The sequence below is a fragment of the Chelon labrosus genome (genome assembly GCF_963514085.1).
Source record: "Chelon labrosus genome assembly, chromosome: 20".
NCBI classification, from domain to species: Eukaryota; Metazoa; Chordata; class Actinopteri; order Mugiliformes; family Mugilidae; genus Chelon; species Chelon labrosus.
The window spans coordinates 14,337,854-14,359,200 of NC_140353.1; the positions used below are offsets into that span (position 1 = coordinate 14,337,854).

The 21,347-nt window shown below is 42.9% G+C and overlaps 3 protein-coding genes across 4 annotated transcripts; 1 reads left to right on the plus strand and 2 right to left on the minus strand.

Moving 5' to 3' along the window:
- Nucleotides 1–333: 333 nt before the first annotated feature.
- On the minus strand, nt 334–4,319 carry vash1 (vasohibin 1; the record flags this gene model as incomplete). Its single annotated transcript, XM_084568748.1, has 7 exons — nt 334–991; nt 1,169–1,278; nt 1,942–2,323; nt 2,556–2,630; nt 3,031–3,087; nt 3,411–3,499; nt 4,104–4,319. 7 exons carry the CDS (start codon nt 4,317–4,319, stop codon nt 919–921), a joined length of 1,002 nt encoding a protein of 333 aa, XP_084424874.1. The 3' UTR covers nt 334–918.
- Nucleotides 4,320–5,444: 1,125 nt separating this feature from the next.
- On the minus strand, nt 5,445–7,584 carry fcf1 (FCF1 rRNA-processing protein). Its single transcript, XM_084569316.1, has 8 exons — nt 7,455–7,584; nt 7,012–7,076; nt 6,810–6,881; nt 6,577–6,725; nt 6,368–6,440; nt 6,198–6,285; nt 5,785–5,879; nt 5,445–5,672 (listed from the first exon to the last, which is right to left on the minus strand). The coding sequence occupies exons 1-8, from the start codon at nt 7,455–7,457 to the stop codon at nt 5,624–5,626; spliced, it is 594 nt and encodes a 197-aa protein (XP_084425442.1). The 5' UTR covers nt 7,458–7,584; the 3' UTR covers nt 5,445–5,623.
- On the plus strand, nt 7,565–19,900 carry arel1 (apoptosis resistant E3 ubiquitin protein ligase 1). Of its 2 annotated transcripts, none has more exons than XM_084569315.1 (22): nt 7,565–7,605; nt 8,466–8,693; nt 9,075–9,243; nt 10,603–10,823; nt 11,420–11,491; nt 11,689–11,915; nt 12,087–12,324; nt 12,425–12,594; nt 12,934–13,117; nt 13,212–13,453; nt 13,560–13,637; nt 13,724–13,865; nt 13,952–14,073; nt 14,160–14,235; nt 14,897–15,006; nt 15,094–15,273; nt 15,596–15,721; nt 16,170–16,299; nt 16,419–16,477; nt 16,577–16,666; nt 16,778–16,953; nt 17,753–19,900. In XM_084569315.1, exons 2-22 carry the CDS (start codon nt 8,546–8,548, stop codon nt 17,853–17,855), a joined length of 3,063 nt encoding a protein of 1,020 aa, XP_084425441.1. In that variant the 5' UTR covers nt 7,565–7,605; nt 8,466–8,545; the 3' UTR covers nt 17,856–19,900. The 2 variants fall into 2 exon arrangements, with proteins under 2 accessions (XP_084425441.1, XP_084425440.1); XM_084569314.1 differs by lacking the exon at nt 7,565–7,605 and adding an exon at nt 8,077–8,183.
- Nucleotides 19,901–21,347: the final 1,447 nt, after the last annotated feature.

Here is a 21,347-nt window from a genome sequence, read left to right on the forward strand (position 1 = left end):
GTAAAAGTACTGTAAACGAACTGCTTAGCTTTTAAATGGAAGTCAGGTGCTTGGGTAAGGCAAGTGAAATACTGGATACAATTGCTACAAATAAAAATTAAAAACCAATGTATAAAGCAGTTGTACATTACATACATACAAATTCCTGTTACTTTACATCTGCATTAGATGCAGACTAGGTCAGCCAGCAGCTTTGCTATTAGTCACCTTGATAATTGTCTTGGTTCATGTGAAAGGTTTAAAATCCTGCAGCCAGAATAACTCCAACTCCTTCTTACACTTATATATGCATGTAAATAGGTACATTGTGTATTCAATGCAGTGTTCACAAAGAATTATTTTTCTTCTCTTTGAATTTGTATACAAGGCACAAGGGTAGTGGTTTGCAAACTAGTCCTTACACAAGAAATGGGTGCCCAGCGGCGTCTAAGTGGATATACATTACATGACACGTATTTGCACACTTACAGTACGACGATACAGATTGCAGACGAGCCTTAAGAGCTTTTTGCTGAACATAATAACGGCACGGAGATCTATGATATGTCCGGGGAGCACATTTACACTGAGAGGTACTTCCGCCCAGCTTCAGGGAAGGAGGGAAGGATCGTATTTTACGTGAAGGTAGTAAAACTCTGCAGCTATTTAAAAAAATGAATACATGTTACTCCGCTTTTACTCTTTTTTTTGTTTTAGAAGTCGGGAGCACTGCCAGCACCAATTACTATGCACAGTAGCTGCTACAGAAAAAAAAGCCTGTAGCAACATAGAAAAGCTGAATGAGGCATTTGTTTTGGGAAGAAAAGTTGCTGGTGACGTATTCACCACGGAATCCTCTGAATAAGTCAATGTGTACCAAAAATGAAGTCCTAAGAGTTAATCACTGGCCTGACGCCTTAAAGTCCAAACTGTTCTACCTTAGACCCGAATCTGGTATCCGCCCATGTCTGTTGATGATTTTTGTTCCAAGACCTTCTTGTCTCCAGAGGGACTGCAATGATAACACAACATTAGAAAAGACAATGAGGTTCATTCATGTAGGGAGGAAACTCCAGTATGTAATGTACTAATTCTTGAACTATTTATTTTGCCCCATGAGACCCCTGCAGTCTAAATATTTTCCAGTGACTACAGAACTAAATTACCCAGAGCATGTGGTTAATCATACCGTCTCTCAACTCGGCTGATCCTCCGTATGGGGCTGCTTGGTCCTCTGAGTGGTGAACCCATGCTGTTTCTCCTATCTTTGGTGGGAGATGGAGGGGCCGGCTTTCCGATCTGCAAAAAAGTTTTTAAAAGAATGCGCACACACACACAAAAACATCTTCATCAGAATTACTTTAAAACATCACAGGGTTGACTTAACGATACGTATGTCCTCCCGGGTGTCAGTGGCTGAAATATGCTCATGCTTTTAATGTGATTGTGTAGAGCACTCAGTGTAAAAGACCAGCTATTGACGGATGGAGGCAGCCACGCATGAAGTGCTGCAGACCAGAGTCAAGTCATCGCATTAGTTTTATTATGCACAGCGCTCAGCATCAAGGCTCCCTTCATTATCTTAGCATGAGAGGTGATGAGAGGGCACAGTTTCAGCGAAAGCGCTTGTCAAACAGCAGACCCATTCAGTCTCACTGTGCATGACGAGGAAGCACGTCAGAGGAAATCTAATAAGGTTAAGAAGGGCCGTCCTTCTGCTGAAGATAATTCTCATTACTGGCTTTGGCCCTGCAAGAGTTCCAACAGCTTCTCTCAAGGTCAGCTGCCAAATAAGATGTCAAATATACATATTATCTTCAAACATACACAAGTTTTTGTGTTCTTACATAGTCATTTGGTTTGCAGACTTTACCTTCTACAAACCGAAGGACAAAGGCAATAACAGCTAGCTAAAAATGTGCTTTGCTCTTTCTAAAAGTCATTACTTCCACCATACTGTACCTTCAGTCTCATGTCCCGAGTGTGTCTCTCCAGCTCCTTCCGAAGCTCCTCCTTGGTCAGCTTGTCCACGTCTAGTATCGAGTGTTTCCACTCTATCTGCTCCACGCTGTGCGGGTCGTGGGACACGTACTGGCCGATCTTGACCTTACGCAGAGTGTGCCAGTAGCCCCTGTAGGCTCCTTCATATTCCTGAACCAAGTCCATCAGTGTTCGGAACTCCAGGGGCTTGAACATGAGGTCCTCCCTTCGACTCGTGCCCAGCGCACCAAAGCGTCCCCCGCTGTGAACTCCCAGCACAATGTGGTAGAAGTAGTTCCCTGAGAACTGAGACTTAAAGCTGAGGGGGAAGCGCTCCACACCAGGCATGTTGTTGGTGAGGTAACTGTAACCAGCTGGGTCAAGGAAGTACTGATGTCGCAATGGCAAAAAAAATTGTCAAATCAGTTTCTATTTTGTCCTGATAAGTTAGACAATATTATGAGCCAAATTTGGAGTCTGCCAAAAAACACATTTCCCACTCCATTAAGCAGCCACATCTACTAAGAGACACACAGCAACACAATCTGAAGACCAAACGTTGCAGTAATTGTCATGCTCTGTGACTGTAAAGATACATCCCCAGGATCACGGCCTCCAAACACTTGATTGGCAGAGCTTCCCGTGTCATTTCTTTAGCGATGTCCATTAACCTGTGAAAAAGAGTTGAAGAGGAGACTTTTACTGTAATCCTGCAATGTAAGACACAAGTACTCAAGAAAACCAGTCACATCAGAGCACATTCATGCAGACAAAAAAAAAAAAAAAACATTTTCCATGAGCCGTGGAAATAAAATCTGTGCTACTAAATCTAATAAAGTAAGACCAGGGAAATTGCGTTCCAGGCCTCCGCTGATTGACATTAGCTCCTACTCACAAAGCCCTGGGGTAAACCAGAGAGTACAGCTGATCCACATGTGTCAGCCATCACTGGCTGAAACACAAGAAATCAACCTCACAAACAACCTCCATGTCATCCTGTGACTGGTGCCGGAAGCCTCTATGAGCCTAACACTGTGGATGAGTCTTGGATACAAAGGAAGGTTTGCTTACGCAGTAAGAGGACGGCTTTTCTTTATCTCAAAGAACTGTGTTCCTGTGTGATTGTATCTGTGAAACAAGGTTAAGGTCATATACAAAACAGAGCCCTTTGCTGCACACAGTGAAAGGAAGAGACAGCTCCTTAAATGCCATGTGATATTCATAGCTAGCTGCTTAATTATGGATGAATCTCTTGACTGGAAATCAAGCTTTGGCTTAATATAAAATATAGTAGCTAGAATGACCTACATTGGACCAGTGGGTACTCTCATTCTCTCATTTTCTTCTGACTTAGATCAGCGTGCGAAACATGTCATTCCAACTAAATAAAATCCTCTAAAAACATTGTTTTGGTTCTAACCAGCTAGTTGTGCCAGCTGGTCAAAGGATACTGCAATTCCCTGATGTACTTCTGTATGGCTTCCAGGCGCTGTGGGATAGGGGTGGTAGGCTGGTATGTAGGCACGCTCGGTACTGGAATCTGCGGGACAGAGCATCCAAACAGCTGCATTACAACAACACAATCCCAATATTCAACACAGCTGGAGAATGTAGTCTTGTTTGACCTCTCTGTCTGAAAACGAATGGCGAAGATATGTTGAGTGCAGAAAATGCAAATGTGAGACATTGGACGCAACGTGCATTGTGGAGGAAATGACGTGAATTATTTGTAGTCGACTTAGTGCTATGTGTATTTTTGTACTCTGTCAACACTGCGCTAACCAGGTGTAAACAGTGGTGATCATTGGTTGTGGTATATGTGCTATCCCCCTAGTCCAAACTAGCAAAATCCATCACAGAGTAGATAGAAGAGGCCCTGAGTGCAGGCTGTGGAGTATTGTTGATGCACTGTAGGGCTTTCTTAGGTTTAAGGGTGTTTTTATGGTAGTTGTAAAATATAAAGTAGCTATGTATGGGCCAGCTTTCTCATTTTTATTCACAGGGACCCTAACAGTTTCTTGGTCTGCATGTCCTGATGGTGCGTACCTGGGTTTAAATTGTCTCCAATGTTTGCAAATTTCAGATGGACAGTGTGAAAAGCAACTACACAAATGCACTGAATGTCAGTTTAGTCAACGCTTTACCTTGGGCAGGTCTGTGGCTCCCCTTATCTCCTTCCCCAGTGCTTCACCGCCGGGGTGGATCCGAGCCACATGGCGCCACATCCTTTCCCAAGTCTCCTCATCCACCGGGAGGCCCCCCCTGTTCACGTAGAAAGGCACCCCTCCGTCCCTCAACTCTTCTTCACCTTCATCCTCCTCGTCTCTCTCCTCCGCCGAGCCCGCCATGGCCCTCAGCATCCCGCCTCCGCCACCAAGGAGGACAACCAGGGGTCCCCGGCACAGAAATGTCCTGACTGACGCCTTGGATCCTGTTATTTGTTAATCTGCTCGCAGGTTTAAGTAGTTTTCCACAACAGATGGCCAGCACATGACATGCAGCAGATCTGGAGGCTCACCAAGAATACTATAGAGACTAGAATCTGCTGTAAGTAAAACTCACTGAAGCAATATGGATATGAAGCAGTCATTTAATAATAGTAAAAACTATATCTTGAACAAAGGATGGAAAGGAAAAATCTAACCAATTATAGGTCAGCCATCCAGTAATAAGCCACTGATAAATTAATTAAGACCCTGTGGTCACTATTAGATATGGAGCCTATTATGACGATACTGCACTGTGAACGTTCATCAGCAAGCTATCACAAGCCTGATAGTGCCACGCTACAACACTCTGCTGGAGGACTGACTCTGCAGGCAACAAAGTACTAAAAATGCCTAATTCCCTGCACCGTTAGAGGTCATTCACGGCACAGATAGCCAGCAAATCCCTGCTCTTGTACCGTCTCATCTCCCCGACACTCCCGTCTCACGTCCAGCTCATGTCCGTTTCACCAAATGATTTCCTTCCCAAGTCAGCCGGTTCATTGTTCATGCAGATGCTCGCCTTGGCGTCAGTGTCTGCGGGTTACAGTCAATCCAGCGAGCCGCGCAGACACTCCCCGACCTCCGTCTGTTACTGCGCATGCTCCGTACTAAGCAGATGATCTCAGCAGTGACAAATGCTGCATTTAGGTGCTCCTCGTAAGATGTCAAACCGAGATCCGCTACAGTGTATACTCGTTAATACTAAAATGATATTATTTTTGTGTGTTATGTCTCATTTTACGAACCCAGCAGAATAACATTTGGTGCTGTGAAGTAAATATAAAATATATTTCTTAAAGAAAAAAGAATTCCGTGCTACTATGACAACAAATTTCCCATACGTGGGATTAATAAACGTGTCTTATAAAATGAACACAAACTTTGATGCCACCTTTCACATAATAAATTACCATAGTATCTTAGCTCGCAGGTCAGGCACCCAAGCAAACTTTTACAAAAACATCTTTCAGAGAACATTGGCAGAATGTGTTGGGAAAAAAAGAAAGAACTTGCATTTCAATAATTCATTTATTCAATTCAAAGAGTAAATTGTCACAAAATCCACCCCATCTTCACCAAATCAAACTTCACAAAATCCGTATTTTAATATACATAAAAAGAAAATATTATTCAACAAGCAGTCTATTTACAGGTCCAGCGTAGTTACGGGCATACTAAAACCTTGGAGCACCATAGTCATCAGGCATCCGTTCAATATTAAACCTGTATTTAGAAACAGAAAAAAAATTATTAAATGTCTGAAATAAGAGTGATTTGTTTAAAAAAAATAAAAAATAACACACACAAAGCTGTCATATATTTGAAACACTGTTACCTGTGGTTTGAGATGTACATTATGGGCACTCCAGGGATCTTCCTCACCCGTCTCTTCAGATCTCTATCCACAGTCGCCAGGATGTAACACTTGTGCTGCAGAAATATTTTAATTGAATTGATATTTCCGTTCAATACCAAATTTGTGGTTACAAGACATAGTTGTTTCCTTTTATTTACTTTTCTTGTGATCAGTTTTAAGGGTTCCCCAACTAAAGCTTGCCACAAAACAAACTTTAGCTGTGAGGCTAATGCATGTCTGAATACAGTATAGATATTGCTAATATGACATTGTAAGCGTTGGATTACTGCTGAACTAATGTGTCTGTTGTTACATTGTTAAACACATAACAAATTCATGAGACAGTGTTCACCATTAATTAATTAAAACTGTAGAAATGTACATTCAAGTACCTGTGTCACCCTTTGGACTAAACAGTCATCAGCATATGTTCCCTTGTGTGTGCATGGAAGGCGCTCAAACCGAGGATCCCTTGCTATCCTATAAACAGAAATCAATTTTGGTTAAAATTAATAAGAAAGGTTCATATTCACAGTGTTATTTTATATCCAGCAGCTTGTACCTGAGCGCCACTCTGTATTTCATTCCAAGCTTTTCAATCTCAGCCATCACACAGTCTGTGATATATGGGATACCTAGATCACAAAAACATTCAAGGGAAATTGTTATTGTTAAATGATATGTGATTCATTACATATAATGTGTGACTTACATAAACTTTATTAATAGTTTGGTCTTTATTAATAGTTAACATTGAGGAATAGTACTCACACTTGGCATACAGGCAATCCATCATAGATTGAACAATGTCCAGTTTGGCCTTGATGGAGAAGTTGATGAAATTGGTGTCGACCAGAACGTGGTATGGTGGGCCAAGCTGAGTATTGTACTGGAAGAACATGCATGATGGATACTTTGTCCTGCACAGAGTTCAAAGAAAAAGTCAAGAAACCATCAGCCACTGCAATTATCAACCAATTGAAGCTGTCCTGTGGCTGACTTACACTTCTCTCTCCTTGAGCTTCGAGGGATCCTTCTTCCTTTTCTCTTTTGCCTTTGCACGGTCTTTCTCTTTTCTACAACACAAATGAGAAGGTATAGTGCTCGCACAGATCTCCAAGACCCCTGCATCATGAAGTTTGAGCTGTTGACTCTATTTTCTGATTCTGATGTGAGAACAGGATGGATGAATCACTAAACACTCACATTCTTGTATCCTTCAAACTAATCATTCTCTTCATTGCAGCAAACTTCTTTGTTTTCTGCTTCCCCTGGATTGAACGAATTAAAACACACAGAAGAAATCGATTACAAACTAAATAGCACAACAAATACTATATATGTATTTAAATGTCAATGAAGTTCCTCTGAACACTAAATGATATAGCAACTTTTAAAACGCCTACATTTATACTGATAAATACAATTATATTGATAAATATTTTCTTTTGAGAAGCTGTCGTTGTGACTTTAAATGTAGTAGGTATTTGCTAAGTGCTAGGCTAGCTAGCTAGCTAGCTAACGTTAACTTAGCAAAGTGGTACGTCAGCCAAAAAGCTTCAACGCCTAATTAATAACATATAAAATACCAAAACTTTAACGGACAACAATTATCAAGGCAACCGTGCTGTGACACAGAGTTTACATACCATGCTTTAAATTTCAGTCCACAGCTCCCACTAGCTTAGTGACACTAGCTTGCTTGCTCCCTCTCCCCTCGTGTGTCGATCGAAGACGTAATCAAAAATCGACGGTCTCTGCGCATTTTCCGGTTGCTATGCTAATGCCTTGCAGACGAAGGTAATGTTTAGTAGCGTGGATTAAAAAATGTCATTTCCATGGTGCTGCTTCGTGCAACAGTGTTTCAGCAGATGGTGCCTTGTGAACGTGTTGCGATTTCCGTTTTAACAGCGACTAGCTCAGTAGCGACTATTATTCTGAAATGACGCTGACATTGTTGGCTAACTCGGCTAGCTTTTAGCATTGTGTTGTCCTGCTAGTAAACGAACGCTGCTGTAGCATGGTGACGGCAGACTGTTAGCGGTTGTTAACATTAGCCTCCGGCTTCATCTAGCATCCCAGGTGTCAATAGGCAAGCGAGAATTGATGATGTTGCAGTTAACCCGTTTATTTTCCGCTCTCAGTGTGTCTTGGATTTTGAACCTGACTGAACCGATTGCCCGATGACTGAAGCTAAGGCTTACTTAATGATATTTAGTTAGCTACTTCTTTTGTTTCAGTAGCAGATGATGACATTAGGGGACGCTTTGACACCTGAGCTAGTCAGTCCTATCACCTGGAATGTTGCTGGATAGGATTCAGGGCGTGATCAGACTGTGGTTTACCCGGTTTCTTTGACTCTGACTGAACAGTGGCTGGTGAGAGTTTTATTCTTTAGCCAAATTGTTCATGCATATTTCAGTGCTGTAGGTTTCATGTAATGTTATTCTCCACACTTCTCCAAGGTGACACTTAAATATTCATGCTTCTTGGCAGAGCACTTTACAGTTGAGCTCCGGGACTGTATCATTTCTAATCGGTCTGACCACTGAATCTACTTGGTGTGAATACTGATCAAAGCTTTTTGTTCTTTTTTTTTTTTTTTCTTTCTATATATATATATATATAGCTGTTCTGAACAGTTTTGTCTTTCTTTGTAGGAGACTTTACTATCCCACCGGTGTGGGGCTGTTTTCCTTTGTGCACGGTGAGGTCTGAGTGAAGGCTGAAAGATGGTCTGATGGACCGCCGCTTCTTCTTGACCTTCCTCTTCTGCTCAGTGTCGTGGATCTTCTTCTGGGAAGTGCGCTGGAAGAAAGGAAAAGAAAGTGAGATTGAGGAATGGCTCCAAGGGCATAACCTCTCTCAGTACAAGCACTTATTTGAAGGTCAGTGGATCACAGTTGTTTTTCTTAAAAATTTAACTTAAATTTACTTGCTGGTCCGTTCTAGTGTGTAGTTAATGGATTTAGCTTCAGTGATATCCTTAAAGAGTTTTTGCAGAAGCACCAAGGATGTGAAAGTGTCATGTTTAACTGGATTTCAGGGAGATTGCATTGCTCATTGTTTCAGCCCTTGTTATTTTTATTGTTTTTATACATGCAAGCTTAAGAGATCCGAGTGGTATGCTCAGACAACCTGCAAAGGCTTAAGTACTCATTATGGTAGGCTTTAATGAGTATTAAGGCCTTTGCTGGGCCATTACTATTGTTGGTTTGCTGGCCGGTAAGAGCACGGGGATTTTTATATCCTGTTCATGTGCCATCCAGATGTACAGACACTGGAGGAACTGAGTCTGAGTGCACTGAGTCGTCTGGAAGAGGTGGTGAAGGAACAGCAGCGCTGGAGGGAAATTGCAGAGGCTCACATCCAGCTGCTCCGAGACTTTGCCTTCAAGGAGTGGCTTTGCTCCCAGAACCTGGAGCACTACTATCATACGTAAGCAATCAAACGTCATGAACATTCACGCTAATCGGGCACACATTTGTGAGCAGCCTTACTTTTTTTTTTTGATTCACTTACTTGAAATTTAGATGATTCCCACCTATTTATAATGACTTGAATTAGTTAGATATGGCCAAGTTTTATACAGGTTAACACAGTTCCTGTTTAGTTATGTCCACTTGAGGGCAGCCTATTCATTCACAGCTTGTGTGTTTGCTGACACTGAGCAGTATAGGCTGCGGCGTATCACAGGGTCACTGCAGTAAAAACGTATTCTTCAGTGACTGCAAGTGTGAGACCCTGCAGCAATGCAGATGATTGTGTGTGTGTGTGTTGGGTGCCTTTCTACTGATCCAAACAGAGCAGAGTATGGTTAGTAGCTATTGATTTATCCAAACTATTTGCCTTTGCCTACTTGAGTGAATTAAACTGTGACCTTTCTAAAGGTAGGTAGTGTTTCAGAAACACATACGATCATGGTTTATAGGAGAACTGTCTGACATCTCTATGCTATGGGGATACGGTGTCATGTTTCCGAAGGTCATGAGTGTCACAATATCACTGCCCATTTTGGCTGAGCTTTTGATTTGGTGACTGTATTGAAGACAATCTTTGGATTCATTTCCTGGGGCAAAACTATACTGTAAATGGGGAAGTTAAAGTTGCAATTTCCCATCTATAATAATGTCTTTTTATGTAGCTGTTTAGTTGAAAACAGAAAACAGAAAAGTAATGTTTTAAAATTGTAGTTTTGATTACCATTATTATCATTATTTAGATCATGGACAGGATTTAAACTCATTTAGGATGACAAAGGGAAAATAAATGCAATATAGTCATTACTGAGATCATATTTGTTAGTCCCTTTGGCTGTGAAAATCATACTATGAAAGCATAATTACACCATGCACCTCAGTGTGAGGAGGCAGAGGGATTATACATTTACAACCTTACAACACGAAGTTCTGTTTGTATTACATCCATTTGTCTTCTAATCATTTTCCTGAGCTGCTCCTGTCTGTTCTTAACTTCTTAATGTTACCACTTTTATTGGACTTTTTTGTGATAAGGCCACATGACACATCAACTATTATCTTCCTGCTGACATATCCTACACGTACAGCTGATAAGACTGAGGTTACTATCGTTCATGAACTAGTGTTTGTTTTGTGTGTGGGACAGCCTGTTGTGTGCAGTCAGAGCAGCAGTCTTGCTTCATAGACATTGAGTAACAGCAGCTATGGCACGGCTGTGTTTCAAGAGACTGTAGTTAAAAGGTAATTGCACATGGAAATGCTACCACTCCTGTCAATTATCTGCTTTACGTAGTTTCACTTTTGTTTTCCACTGCAGACTGAAGACCTGGGGTTGTATGAATCTGGATGACCTAGCTCAGTTTGACAATCAGCTGCAGCTCTCACTTGCTGCCTGGGGCTACTACTACGAAGACTACATAAAGCTGTCCACGGGCATCAAGATTCTCCAGAACTCCAGGGGGAGCCGTGACCAGGACTACGAGATCCGGCTGGTTCACAGCCTTGCTGAGAGGCGTCTGAATGAGAAGTGGTCGATTGGTGAGAATCCGATAATTTTTCTGCTTTTTAAAGCGTTTCACTCTTGGCCGCTTTCCACAGCTGCAAATTATCAAGAGGCATTAAGATACAAGGCATAAACTTAAGACGGATTGTGCTATTACTAAATGTTTCTAAGTGTTTCCACAACAGTCATGGATCATTTGAAGTACTGTAATGGAGAAATTTAGTGTTGCTCCACCTCTGTGCGCAACTCAACGTCTCTTTGTTTTCTGTCTTTTGCCTCTCTTCACACTCACTGTTTGATAAATGTACGATAATGTGTTAGCAACTGTTTCTTACATGTTGCATAATGCTTTAACACGCCTTTTGGTGTTGGAATTGTTGCTCAGGGTGTAGTGTGGTTCAAATCTCACCATTTAACTTAGACCAGTTTAATAATTTCTTTGCATTTGTCATTTCTTGTAAATGTGTTTAGTGGTGCCAGTGACCAGACTAAGGATATATAATTATAAAACGGTTTCTTGTAAAGATAAGAATATCAACCATTTGAAAGTGAAATGGCACAGTCAAGGCAGGAAGTGTGTATTGTCTGCGTTTGAATTAACAGTTTGCACATTGTCCAATTGCATTTTCAGCTGGAGCTCTCATATTTGGCTGTACTGTGGCACTGTGCTTCTTGATAAGGGACCTCATGTTTTACGTGATTGGTGAGTTGAGCTTTAATAGTTTGGGTTGATACGACTGGTCCTCGAAACTCGTTCATTCTGTTCCTGCAAGAAAATGTTCAGCCTATTCCTGTTTTTAGCAGTGAAGCAACTTATTTTAAAACCAAATACATGTCTAGATTCCAGACTCAAGTTCCAACCACTCCTCCTCTCCTTTGCTGCTTCCCTTCTTGTGGCAGGTGGAATTACTGTTTCCATCATAGCGTTTGTCTTCACCATCAAGTTCCTCTGCGAGCTTGCGGCGAGGGTGGTCAGCTTCTTGCAGAATGAGGATCCAGGGCGACGCGGCGACCGCAGTATCTACGACTATGTCCGGGGCAACTATCTGGACCCACGTTCCTGCAAAGTGTCATGGGACTGGAAGGAACCACAGGAAGTGGGGCAGACGATGAGCTTCAGGGTTCAGGTGATAATGGATTCCACATGTGTCCAGGCTGAAAATGCTGCAACTGTTGTCTTACAAGGGATTTACACACACAGCTGTAACATGAATGATTCTTCGGCAAAATTATGGCCAGTAAATCTTTTAAGTAAGTTATTTCTATTAAACTAAGCTCTGTTTTTTCTGTGTTTTCAGCTGTTCTATAAGAACGGTCAGCCTTTTCCAGCCCATCGGCCTGTGGGACTGAGGGTCAACATCACACACATTGAACTGGCGCTGGACATTCCTGTTACACAGGAGGTTCTGCAAGAACCGGAGTCCAACGTAGTCAAAGTGGCCTTCACGGTGCGCAAAGCAGGCCGCTATGAGGTTGCTGTCAAGCTGGGTGGGCTCAATGTGGCCTACAGCCCTTATTATAAGATATTCCAGCCAGGTATGACTGCATGTATTTTTCCAACTGTAGTGATTTGTAAACAATTTTCTTCAAATCTTTAAGTGGGCCAATTATTTTTCTGTTCCTCTGTCCGCTCCAGGTACAGTTGTTCCATCCAAAACCAAGATAGCCTACCATTTTTCCACCCTGGTGCTAACAAATGGCCAGCAGCATACTTTACAAATTGAGCCGAGGGACGAGTACGGCAACCCTACCAGCAACTCCACATCTCTCACAGATGAAGCCAACTACAGCGTCCATGTACACTCTGTAAGAATAAGAATAAGAAAAACCTTTAATTGTCCCACAATGGGGAAATTGCAGTTTGCAACAGCATGCAGAAATGACAGAGATAGAACAGATAATAGACGTATTGCACAGACTGGTGTTATTACACCATAAGGTGTAATAATATAACAGCAGCAGGAAGGAAAGACCTTCTGTATCTTTCCTTCAAACATCTTTTTTTGTATAATCCATTATACTGTCATTTGTAAAATCGAAAGCTAGCATTCATTTTTACTTTTTCAGTTTCCAATTGCACAACCTCTAGTTTTACATTATATCAGAACTGAGCTGGGATTCATTTTAGATTTCCTGTTCTTCCAGCTGGGCACAGCGGATGATGACAGTCTCACTTCCGACTTCTACAGTAAGTCAGTTTCACTCAACAAGCAGCAGTGCCAGGTTCTGCTGAGACTAACTCTGAGGAAGACGGGCTGTTTCAGGACTCGCATCTCCTACAAGAATCAGGCGCTCAGCAACGGGGAATTTGACATTATTGTTCTCAGTGGTGAGCGGCCTTTTCGTGCTCAAGAAAGACATACTTTTGAAACGTTAGAGTGCGTTTTCAAAAGCCTAATGCTCTTTCCGGTTGCATTTTTCAGAGAATGAAAAGGCCTGCGTGGAGAAAAATGTGTCCACTCCAGGCATAAGTATCTACTTTGAGGCGTACCTTTACAGCAGCGGGAATTACAGTTCATCGTGGCAGTTACCAGCGTCCTCTCTGCTGGCCCCCCAGAGGAGGCCTTCCATGGGAGAAGAAGAGGATGAGCACGACTCTCCTGTGGAGGGACAACCTGAGAAGGTCAAGAAACCAAAAAAGGTCTACTGTTACATATCGCCAAAGGTAAACAGCCAATATATAATAGTAAGGTTTAGTTGGATCTTAGGTGGATTGCGCTCTCAATACGTGTAAATGTAATACGCCACTGACTTGGACTCTTGTCAAACAGCAACTATCCGTGAAGGAGTTCTACCTGAAAATTATTCCATGGCGCCTTTTCACCTTTCGAGTATGTCCAGGAACAAAGGTAAGCAGAACTGGTCAACCGGAAAAATCCTGGAGAATGGACACCTTTGACTTTGTGTGACTGCTCATCTCAATCTCTCTTTTCAGTTTACCTATTACGGTCCTGACCCGGTTCACAAGTACCTAACGCTAGTGGTGGATGATGGGATACAGCCTCCTGTTGAACTCAGCTGCAAAGATAGGAACATCATGGCAGCCACCTTCATTCGCTTTCTGCACAAAAACATCGGTTTGTTTCAGTCTCATGAAGTTGCTTTTGCCATGAACTTTGCCATTGTGGAGACTCTAGCAGTAACGTGGTGATATCGTCCTCAGGTGGCTCTGAAACCTTCCAAGACAAGGTGAACTTCTTCCAACGTGAACTCAGGCACATCCACTCCAAGAGACCTCGCACCAAGACCTGCCTAAAAATCAGTCGACACTCCATTCTAGATTCAGTGAGTACATTATAAACCTGTGCGTTTTAAAAAGTAGACATTTATAACAGTGATGGGATAATGCTGACTTCCTCATGTGTCTCCAGTCACTGAAGGCTACAAGGAACTTCTCGGTGTCCGACTGGAGTAAGAACTTTGAGGTCGTGTTTCTGGACGAGGAAGGTAAACAAAACACCTGAATACCTGAGGCTTCCTGTTCACACCTAACGTTGACATGTGTCTTGTTTGAACCGGTCACGTGTGGACACACCCAAGGCACGTCGAGATGCGATTGCTCAGATCACATTTGGAACTGGTCTTGGCAGTGTGAACACAATGGACCGCGCTATCACATACCGTCTTCTGCATACGTTCCCATTCAGTTGCAAATACCATCACATGAAAGTCCAACAACAAGTAAAACACAAAAAAACAATGTAGTTGTTCCTAGAACACTCTTAGGATTAGAGAAATAGAGCTTTGTTTGTTGTTATTACCTCTTCTTTCGTCATCGTCTTTTAATTTCCGGCAGACTAGGAGCAGAAAGTGCATCGCTGCCTTCTGCCAACTAAAACCAACACCGCGGTTGGTCTTTGCAAACAGAGATGACGGGCGTGTTTATTTGCACACAGAGCGGGAAAGTGCGATCCAATCACGAGTGGTCACTTGAGACGTGCTCTGATGCAGCTTGTGGTTGTTTCACGCGAGACGTGTGTTTTGGCCAGATGTGAACAGTGCACGAGTGAGCTTCAGTGGGCTACGTTTTGAAAACCTTTGCTGTCACATCTTAGCTCCAGAAAGGTCTTTAGGTGACCAGCTAAATTCTTTCGCCATTTCTCTGCAGCTCTGGACTGGGGAGGGCCTCGCAGGGAGTGGTTTGAGCTGATATGTAAGACCCTGTTTGACACTTCCAACCAGCTGTTCACTCGCTTCAGCGATAACAACCAGGGCCTGGTGAGTTTGTCTTATTCAACGCTTTGTGTCCTCTCAAGCTTCACGTGGTTTTAAATACTAAAAGAGCATTCGTCTTCATTTTTCCAGGTGCACCCAAATGCTGAAAGGCCGACGCAACTGCGCCTGAAGATGTATGAGTTTGCGGGTCGCATTGTAGGGAAGTGCCTGTATGAGTCTGCCCTGGGTGGAGCCTACAAACAGCTGGTCCGAGCTCGCTTTACTCGTTCCTTCTTGGCACAGATCATTGGCCTTAGGATGAACTACAAGGTATGGAACAGAGTGCACTCCCACTTCTCTTGGAAGTTGTAAAGTCGTGTTTTCGCTGTTGGTCCTCTGGTGTCAGCTGGCTCATCTCATCTCTTGAAAGTTCCCCCACCACGCCAAGAAACCTGATTTGTTTCTTGGCATTATTTAGCCCACTGAGGCTTAGCCAGCACGTTTTGCGGTTTGTCCAGCTTACTAAGATTTAAAATCTGAGAACTTAAGCTCAGCCAGTCGTCTTTCTGTCTCTCCCCTCGTGAAGATGATATGCCATGTTTATTTGAGAAATGTCACATTCCTGTGTTTTTGTTCCATTTTCCACGCGCAGTACTTTGAGACCGATGACCAGGAGTTCTACAAAACTAAAGTCTGCTTCATCCTAAACAATGACGTGAGTGAAATGGACCTGGTGTTTGCCGAGGAGAAGTACAGCAAGTCGGGACAGCTGGAGAAGGTGAGGCAACACTTTGGAAAGGAACCTCCCCTTTTATCCCTGATGTAATTTCACAGGAGATAGGAGCAATAAACGAAACAAAAGAAACCATATTGCTTGTTTGGCAGGGGTCTTGTTTTTCTTAAAGAGGGGGAGTGGTGCGTTTATATAAAGGTGGACGGGTAGAGTTTGGCTCTCTTTTAACTTTGTTCAGTTATAAAATTCTACACAATAGCTGCTTGTGTAACTCCCCTACCGAAAGGGTATAACCTCATTTTTAATTTGATAAATATGTTTTCCAGGCATTTAAATTAATTGCCTAAATATTTATAAATCCAAACACACGGTCAAAAAAGTTTCTTAATTCTCATATGTACTAATGCCGTCTGTCTTGCCTTTATTGGCTATGTTTTCGGCACTGCTTTATGTCATTTTTGACATTTTCATTCTACCTCATGCTCTCCTGCAGGTGGTGGAGCTGATATCAGGGGGAGCTCAGATCGCTGTTACCAATGAAAACAAGATGCATTATCTCAACCTGCTGGCTCAGTACAGGCTGGCCAGCCAGGTGAGAGATGAGGTGGAACACTTCCTCAAAGGTAAGGGAACCAGCACAGCTGCAGTCTGTCATTCTTTTTTTTCCTTTTCTTCCATATCCTCTCATTAGACGTCTCCGGTAATGTGCATGTAATTAGTGTAATTTCCTGATCAATTGCAGGTCTGAACGAACTGGTTCCAGAAAACCTGCTAGCCATATTTGATGAGAATGAGTTAGAGGTATGTGATGTTTGTAATAAAACCCTGTCGATCTTTAAAAGAAAAAAAACAAAAAACACAGATGGGTAATTATGTATTATTCCCTTTTATTCCGTTTAGCTGTTGATGTGTGGCACCGGTGATATAAACGTGCAGGACTTCAAGGCCCACGCTGTGATCGTCGGAGGATCCTGGCACTTCAGAGAGAAAGTATGTCATGGAAACTCTGTATTGGCCTTCTCTCAGCGGGACTTTGATGAAAACGGTTTAGCGTGTTGATTTTTATTTGATTTGATTTTTTTTCTTTGTGTGTGTCCACAGGTGATGAAGTGGTTCTGGGCGGTCGTGTCCAGCTTCACCCAGGAGGAGCTTGCACGTCTGCTGCAGTTCACAACGGGCTCCTCTCAGCTCCCCCCTGGGGGGTTCAACACTCTCTGCCCCTCCTTTCAGATCATCGCGGCCCCCACACATAGCACTTTGCCCACTGCACACACCTGGTGAGTAGACGCAGATACACAGTGACCGAAATAATCCGTTAGCCCGTCTCAGCACCTTTTGACCTCTCAGCCTTGTCTGCGGCACCCTAGCCCGTTTACTGACTATGCAAATCTTTATAAACCGCTGACATATCATGTTTCCATATCATTCAAAAGCAAATATAAAGTACACTTTTGAAATAACTCTAAAAAATAGTAAATACTGTATAAAATGCAGTAGAAGAAGAGGTTGCACCCCCACCAAATCAAATACCTAAAAAAAGAAACACAGCCATCTTAAATACATGAAAGAAATGCAATGATGCTGCCGCACTATATGACAACGACGGGCATTATGCTTCTTCTCTAAAACCTGAAACAGCTGATCTGTCACATGGTCAAATGGTGTATCTGCCTCCCATTAAACAAGCAAAAAAAAAAGCATTTTTCACCATTGAGGAATGCACAATAAAACGCTTTGTGAAAACAGGGTTATAAGATGGAAAAAAAAAACAACAACTCTGGATCAAAATATACTAGTATGTGTGTGTTCATGAAGGAACATGTCACCCAGTGCAACACTGATGTGTTGTAATAATTATACAACAATGGAGCTCTGTGTGTCACACTGGAATCTATTATATCATGCGAGGAATAATACAATAAAGTCATTGTTAGTTTATTTTTTTTAGCCTTAAGAGAAAATGGAATAATAGCACAATTTTTATTTTTAATCCACAACGTTGCGTACAAATGTTCTAGAAATACTTCAACTGGGATCGAGACGTCAGCCGACTCTTTGTGGTCTTTCTCTGTCTAGTTTTAACCAGCTGTGCCTCCCTACCTACGACTCCTACGAGGAGCTGCACAAGATGCTGAAGCTGGCCATCAGCGAGGGCAGCGAGGGCTTCGGCATGCTCTGACTCCTCCGCAGCACCGGCGCCGTGGATCCGTGGATCCGTGGATCCGCTCGTGTAAAAAGGGAGACCAGCACCGCTCCACTGCCCTGGTTCCCTGCGTTCATCTGCATTCAACAGTCGGACTCGGCGGCAGAGAATCACACAGACTCACTATGAGTACTCTCTCGGGATGACACAGAAGGCTGTGCTCAAAGTGGGACTCGATCATATGAACTCTTATCACTGCTGTATGTATATAAAATATCTCACTTTTGTAAAAAACAAAACAAAAAAAGAACCAATGGACTGCAGAAAAAAGGAAAGGTGAGGTTGGGGCTAGTTTTATTTCTTAATGCTACAGTTAGCTTAGTTTTATATGTTTGGGAGACAAATGACGCTAGAGCAAAGGCCTTGAGTATTACTGCATAGCTGCTTCTTTTGCGTCTCGCAGACTGAGGAACACTTATGTGCGACAGCAAGCCTACACGCGACGTGGGTGACACGTGCGACCCCAGCACTTTGGCCTTAATCGATCAGGGACTGATGTGTGTATGTAAATATATAATATCACTCTTTTATTTCAATCCTTGTACATACTAGTGTGCATACATAGGTTTTCATCTCTTTACTTTTAAGGAGAAGGGATTTCTTTACCGCTGCACGTTTGCCGGGTTGGGAGTTGATGAGTTTTCTGTCTGAGACAACTGGGGGTGCGTTTTAAAAAGAAGCCAAGTCGTTTCTGTTGTTACCATATGTTTTTAACTTATTGTTTCTTGGAAAGATATTTGAGTTGACCCATCCTGTTAAAAATAAGTTTTGTCTGGAGCGTTTCTGTTGTTTTATACCCTGCCTTATTCGTGCCCTTTGCCTCTGATTGTATCCAGAGAGGTGAGACCAACATAGCCGACAATAATATTTAATAGTGATATTAAACGCAGGGGTCAGTGTGGATGTGAGAGTCGGTCGGCTGACGAGGGAGAGCCCATATGTGACATACTTTGTTACATATGCTTTTCACTCAGAGCTTTTAGGGGTTTACCTCAAAATCTCCTTTGCCACCTATGCATCCTCCCACACAGGTGCGTTTGTTTTCATGCACCTTTGTGGCAGAGCAGCTTGCTCGCGACTTCCTCCTTCCAGTCCTGACTGTACAACTTTTAGCCATAAGCTCCCTCGTCCTCCATAAACTAAAGCGAAGCGTTGTATATCTTTGGAGAATGTGCCCTCCTCGTGTTTTTCTTCTATTGTAATAGTGTTCAACATCCTGAGCCAACGGAATTGTTGTTTCTTTGTTCGTGGTTTTTGTAGCGATTTCTTGTTCTGTTCCAGAGTTTACACGATCATTAGCCATTTTGTAACAGTGTGTGCTGCCAGTCAGAATGTTTGTAGAGCATTTAGGACAAGTGGTGTTTGTCGGAGCAGAAAGGAAATGTTAATAGATGACGACGACTCCTCTCATGTTCCACGCTGAGATGCAGTAGGTGTCGCAGGCTGGAATTGATGGGATTGGCTCGTCGGCGCCGATGCAGCATCCACGCTTTCGATGACCTTTTCCACCGTCAAGAGAGTTTCTGGATTTGTGTTTGTTGGGGTTGTGCAATGTTGTGCTGAGAACGTCGAAAATGTTATAAGTGCATATGAAAATACTTCATTAAGTGTGTGTGTGGGTTTTCAGCACCAGTGGCTGAGATCATATTTATCAGATACAGAGGTAGCAAAGGAAAATGAAGGATGTTCGTTCTCTAGTTTTATGTTCTTGTTTAACGTTTTGCTTTTCATGTGCATTTACTACTCTTTTATGTTGGGATGGTTTCTAGGTTAGATGGCTCCAGTTTGACTTTTAGCAATGTAGATATTGTCAAATATTTGCCTATGACTGGGAGGGGGTACTGTTTTCTTTCTTTCTTTTTTTTTTTTTTTTTTTTAATGGCAACACTCTGCTGATGAATGTTGAGATTCACTGGACTGCAGGTCCTTCGTTTATGGAAATAAAAGTGACGGAATAAACTCTTTATCATCTCATTTCAGTTGCATTGCATCATACAGTTTATGGGCTGTGCTGAGCAGTGGTATGACACAAACCTTTTCCACCTTCAGACCTGGATTTAGACTTGATGGCATTAGGGCTTTGTTGCAATGCCGACTGAAATCCTTTACAGATATTTGCCGCTTCTGATTCCTTTTTTAACCACACACAGATCTCAAAACATGAGTGCGTGCTTTAGACACAAGGGGGCACTGGCTCTACATGTGACATGGTCTCACAGTGAGCGAAAGAGACACTCGGCTTCTCCTGTCATCCCTCCGGACAGCTTAACTGCAGTAAATGATGAGGGGCTTTCCTGTCTACGGCTGACCCTCCGCACTTCAGCGCGGCGATCGGGCCAGATTAAATCCGCACCGTTGCAGACATTTCTCATTTCCCCACACACAGTCGCGCATACCTCATGAACACATGAAAATAAACAAAAGTTCATTCAAACCTGCTGCTTTACACGTCAGCCGGAGGCTTAACCGAGTCGGCCTTTTGGGAGCTCCTCTGTTTGTGGAATGCGATAATACCTAACTGCTGAAAGTGAAATGGAAAACAAGCGCTCCCTTCCCTTTCTGCATGTGTAGATGCTGGTTTCACTGACGGCTATATCGGCACAGGATGTGATAGAAGTACGCTCTTCCATGACTTAATGTTTTCTTCCTGAGTCTGACTCGAGTATTTTTAATTGCTTTGCTTGAAGGCTGCGGACATGCAGGCCCCGCGGCCCTCCACGGTACACCCACATGTTCCTGGCGTGTCTCCTCGCACTGTGGTCTGAACACTATCAGGAGCTGGCTGAAAGGCATCTTGAAGTACTTGAAGTCAGGAGTCCAGTTATTTGGTCTTGGCATGCACCTGTGGATTTGCATAATGGTCTCTCTCAAATTTCCCCCTGGAATGCTTGCTAAAGAGGGACCACAAATCAGAAAGTCATCCTCTGGCATTCGCTAAGAGTAATGTACCACGTTGGAATGGTCCTCCTTCCCAGGAGGACCTGCGGGAGATCATTCAACAACAATGCTGTGCATTTTTGCAAATTCATCTGATGGTACAAATTCTCTGGGAAAACATGTTTTTTCTGACCAGCTTCTAATGTACTATTCCATAAACAAGTCCAGACTTGACTCTAGCTTGGTTGCGGGGTTCAAGGTTGCCAAGTTCCTCGGGGAGCCAATTTATGGATGATTCTCCTCAACCAAAGAATGTACATGATCGAAAATGCAGTGCCTCATTTCCCGCTTTTGAGTCAGACACCCTGCCTCTGAGGAGACATCCATCAGTTTCACTGATCAAAGGTAATTGTCCGCAGACAGTGATCTTCACGGGGCAGACAACACAAATGTGTCTTTATGCAGCTTTAGAACATGACCACTCTCCCTCCTTCCTGCTAAACAGCCATGGGGTTGTCTGCTTCCCATTCCAGCATGCAGGTCCTCATTACCTGATTGGATGTCGCTGATTAACTGCCAACTGGATTGGCT

Bases quoted from the DNA above. Each gene is read 5' to 3' on its own strand.
- arel1 (XM_084569315.1), top strand. From the start codon at position 8,546: ATGGACCGCCGCTTCTTCTTGACCTTCCTCTTCTGCTCAGTGTCGTGG. The intron at 11,492-11,688 runs GTGAGTTGAGCT...TTCTTGTGGCAG, and splicing joins CCTCATGTTTTACGTGATTG to GTGGAATTACTGTTTCCATC. The intron at 14,236-14,896 runs GTAAACAAAACA...ATTTCTCTGCAG, and splicing joins CGTGTTTCTGGACGAGGAAG to CTCTGGACTGGGGAGGGCCT.
- fcf1 (XM_084569316.1), bottom strand. The intron at 6,286-6,367 runs GTACAAGCTGCT...TTCTGTTTATAG, and splicing joins AAATACAGAGTGGCGCTCAG to GATAGCAAGGGATCCTCGGT. The intron at 5,673-5,784 runs GTAACAGTGTTT...TTCTAAATACAG, and splicing joins ATGTACATCTCAAACCACAG to GTTTAATATTGAACGGATGC.